Below are 4,455 nucleotides of genomic sequence, written 5' to 3' on the forward strand. Positions count from 1 at the left end.
ATTAGTGCAGAAAATTGCAGAATTCAGATACCCGTGGTCGGAGCAAAATTTAGCAATCAGCAAGCCAAGATGGAAAGCAATAAGTCCGCTGGTCATACTAATTTAGAAAAAAAGGCTCTACATAATATTTTACACATAAGAAGATGCCATCAATACTAGGTTGCAAGATAATTTAGTTAGATGCTTCAAACAGGGAAAAACTAGGAATCTACTGAAATGGTTCAAGTAACCTAGAGATTCAGGCATTGAAAGCTAAAACAGAGCCAACTGCATTGCGAAAGCAATACTGAAGTTATGCAGCATTTTCACTTGAATGCTTGTTTCAAACCTTATCAAAGTCCAGGAGGTAGGCACTTAGGATCGAGTTCAAAAGTACCATTAGGGACACCAACCCTCTCATTGCAGGTCATCTTTGCAGGAGACACTCTGTGAGAGAACCTAAAGTAGCTGTTAGGCCTTATCAGAACTGATTCATTCTTGCTTCTCCTCTGAAATGAACTCACATAGCCATGTAATTTTTCCAAGTAAGCAACTCGAAATCCACCCTCATACGAAAGAATCTCCACAATTTCATACTTCCACTTTCCATGGTTTTCTGGATGAGAGCTCCACATGGCAATATCCCAGTCCATATAAACAGCCCAAATCTCTCCTTTTCTTGGTCTTATGAAGTACTTCTTGCATTGCTTTGGTTTCGTACACCACACTTGATGAGAGAAAGCATTGGGGTATAAGATTCTTCTGTTCCGACGTTTAAAGAATCCACAACCAACTGGTAAGCCCGCATCTATCCACTTCTTCTCACATCTTGAGCGTGGAACTGGCTGAAGCCACGCAATTTGCAACCTGAAATTTCGATCAGCTTTGAGAACCTTTGTGATCCTGGCGTATGATCTTGGCAAGCTATCTTTTCCGTCAAAGCAAGCCCACGTTTGCCCAACTTCGAAGCTGTTTTCAAGTCTATTCCCCTTCTTCTTCTCAATATTAGTTAACAATGAATGTGCTTTAGCAATAGAATTTGACACTGCAACCTCCCCTGAATCTGAATTAAGTTCCATATCATCAAGATTAACCTGAATTTTATCATTCTCATCTGAACTACTAGGCCGATAACTAGATCCTGAATCTGAACTTTCAGTGGAATCTAAATCTAACCTAAAAAGATCACCAGGGTCCTCAACTCGTTCAGCATCTTTTTCAGCTTTGCAAGTTCGTTTGGAACTGTTGCTGCATTCTCCTCCCATGTCCAAGCTTTGTGCATCATCATCATTCTTTTTGCTAGGTTCCACCATTGATGAATTCCAACACCTTTTCCTGCTTTCAGCTCTCACTTCTGCAGAGTCCACTGGATTGACTGAATCGGGTTCTTGGGAACACTGTTTCTGGGATTTTTGTATGGTCACAAGCTCTCTCTTTTGATGATTAAGTTCCACAGTTAACTCCAAAATCTTCTCCCTTACTCCAAGTTCCTTTTCAAGCTCCACCAACTTTTTCTCCTTTAAATCAAGCTCATTGGCCCTTACCTCCATTTGATTCTGAATCAAATCCATTTCTTTAATCAGGCACTCAACTTGCTGCTCTTTTAAACAAATTTCACTGAGCTTTTCATCAACAGTGTTCCCAAATTGCTTTTCCTTCTCTTCCATTTCCTGCAGAATCCCTTTTACCAAGTTCTCTTTTTCTTCCACTTTCTTCAACCTCTCCTCTATCCATTTTCTCCTTGAAACAAATTCTTGAAAGTTTTTCCCACCTGATTCTTGGGCTGACTTCAAGAGCTTCTCTCTGGACTGAAGCTCAGTGAAGCTTTCACTGAAAGAACTCTTTAACAGCTTCAGGTGCTCGTCAACATCTTTGCACTGAAGCATCACCAAGCCCATTAAAGTTTGGAGGCTCTTCCGTTTCTCTTCATTGAGCTCCAGAGCCTCAGATATCCTCTCCAAGGGATCCATAGTTTATTGTGAAAGCAATCCTCAGTTTCCTTTAGATTTTTCAAGTAATAGTACTAAAGATTCACGGGCGAGTTTTGAGAATCTGATTCTTGCACTAGTGTTTCTGCAGGTCTGGCTGTCAATAGGGATAATTTCAGAAACCTCTACGGTAGTTTCTAACACTTTCACTAACCTCCTTGAGGTTTTGAAAATTACACTAACTTCCCTTGAACTTAAGATTTTGGTGACAAAATCAGTCAAACTCAGAAAAAGTACTATAAAAATGTATTTTGAGGAGTGAGATGACATTTGTTTCACATATGTCCTTTTTGCATTGTTCATAAGTTGTATTAGTAAAGAATGAAATAATTAGTAAAAGTCAGGGGATAGAAGTGAAATTTGAAAAGATGTAGCAGCAACAACAGCAACAACCTGAAGCAAGAATGATCTTTGCAACTGCTAGTGCAAGCTGCAATGACTATATTTTCTATCCTTTACAATCCTTACTATACTAAAAGCGTGAGTTGGAGTTGCTACAGTGCTCATGGACCGGTTATCCGGTAATTTTGAGCAACTTCGATGGCTTTTTCATAGGCAGATAGACTGGTTATGCTGTAAATTTCGACAATTCCAATGGCATTTCATAAGAATTTGTTTGGGCTTGCCCTCTTGCTCCAGAGTTCAGACGCTAGAATTCTTTCCCCTTTCCGTGGCATTTTTATATATGTGTCATATATAAAGCTTGATGCCCTTTACGGTGTTATATTGTTAGTTCTTTCTTCTTCTTTTTATTTTTTTTGCCTTTATTATAAAGGATAAAATGGATTTATTATCTAACAAAATAATAAAACAACAATTTTACTATAATTTCGAATCTTCCCATATTTTTACGTTCAATTTCTCCATGTTTATCTACTATATTTGACACACATTTCTTCAATTTTTCTTTATTAACATCACCCAAATTAAGTCCATTCACTTGTTTCCCCTATAATACTTCACTTTTATAAGAGAATTATTATTACAAATATTTTTATTCTAATTAGTTATACACACATCTGAGTGTGCCTTAATCACTATTATGTATAACGAGAAAAGAATTATTGAACATGTTTGAACTAATTCTTGATAAGAAATTTCAGAAAAGTAATGTACTATCCAACCTTTAGCTTTAGATACTTTTATTCGTATTTTCTTCATTCAGAGTTTTAATTTTTGTTTATATTCTTAATTAGGCTTCCTATAAAAATTGAAACCTAGAAATTGGAACATTCGATTTGTTTTCTTAGGGTTTGGGTATGTGTATGGTGGAAGTTGGACCAGTTTTGAGTGCTTCAACTTTTAGATATAATATGGCATATCCATTATTATCCTCTTTAATTCTCTTCGTGTAAGGCATTAATAGTGCAATATCATGCAAGCAAATTTTTCTTGCTGCAATAGAACGATGAAACTTGGCATCTTTGTGTTTGATTCACGTTGAAAGCAGCATCTTACATTTCCACTGTTTTGCATATGTAGCTTTACGAAATATTCTTTAATTATCTTACATTTCAACCAAGAGTTTCATAATATACAGTATACACTGAGTTTATTTGGATAGGAGTTTATTTGGATGATTTATTTGAGATAATTACTATAGCATATTTTATGATGTTATATATATGAGATAAAAAGGTGATTGAAATTTGTGAAGCAAATTATTTTTTCAAATCATTTCAATCCAAACATACTCACTATCATTTTTGGATACATGTCATATATACAAAAGTTGATATTAGAATTCAAATTTGGATTAAATAATATGCATTAAAATGTGAAAATGTATACTACCAATATAAACAAGAGGGTCCTCCTGTTTTGGAAAAAAAAATTTTTAAAAATATGAAGGAATCCCGTGGCAATGTAAACATTTTTTCTTTTTCTTTTTTGCAAAAGGATAAACTTTCTTCATAAAAAAATATGCAATTTAAGAAATGGATTTTAGTTTTTAAACTTTTACAGTAGTCCCAATTTTTCTTTCCAGCATGAAAAAATGATTCTATAAATACATATTTTCGGATTTTAAACACGAGTTTGTTACTAAAAATATGAAAGTATCCCGTGGCTGTGTAAACCTTTTTTTTTTTTTTGCAAAAGGATAAACTTTCTTCATAAAAAAAATATGCAATTTAAGAAATGGATTATAATTTTTAAACTTTTACAGTAGTTCCAATTTTTCTTTCGAACATGAAAAAACGATTCTATAAATATATATTTTTGGATTTTAAACACGAGTTTGTTACCCCATTTGTAAAATAGATCCACCGCCTAAATTATGGGCAACTTCAGTGGCTTTTGCATTCGTGCTTCAGTTGTGTGCTTGGTCAACTTTGGTGGCTTTTGTGTTTGTGCTTCAGAGTTCAGACGTGTATTTGTATCTTCATCGTATAGTTGTAGTTGCTTGAGCTCCCCTGGTGAGTGGGCGGTGGGTGGTGTCCGAAGCAGTCTGTGGGAGCCGCACGAAGCTGTATTGCCTATGTAATCT

The 4,455-nt window shown here is 35.4% G+C and overlaps 1 protein-coding gene across 1 annotated transcript; it reads right to left on the bottom strand.

The window, feature by feature from the left end:
• Positions 1-332: 332 nt before the first annotated feature.
• LOC113760157 (polyamine-modulated factor 1-binding protein 1-like) lies at positions 333-1,949 on the bottom strand. Its single transcript, XM_027302726.1, has one exon. It carries the CDS (start codon positions 1,947-1,949, stop codon positions 333-335), a length of 1,617 nt encoding a protein of 538 aa, XP_027158527.1.
• Positions 1,950-4,455: the final 2,506 nt, after the last annotated feature.

This window comes from Coffea eugenioides, chromosome 2 (assembly GCF_003713205.1).
Source record: "Coffea eugenioides isolate CCC68of chromosome 2, Ceug_1.0, whole genome shotgun sequence".
Taxonomy (NCBI): Eukaryota; Viridiplantae; Streptophyta; class Magnoliopsida; order Gentianales; family Rubiaceae; genus Coffea; species Coffea eugenioides.

Excerpts from the sequence above, each read along its gene's own strand:
- LOC113760157 (XM_027302726.1), bottom strand. The coding sequence starts at position 1,949 with ATGGATCCCTTGGAGAGGATATCTGAGGCTCTGGAGCTCAATGAAGAG.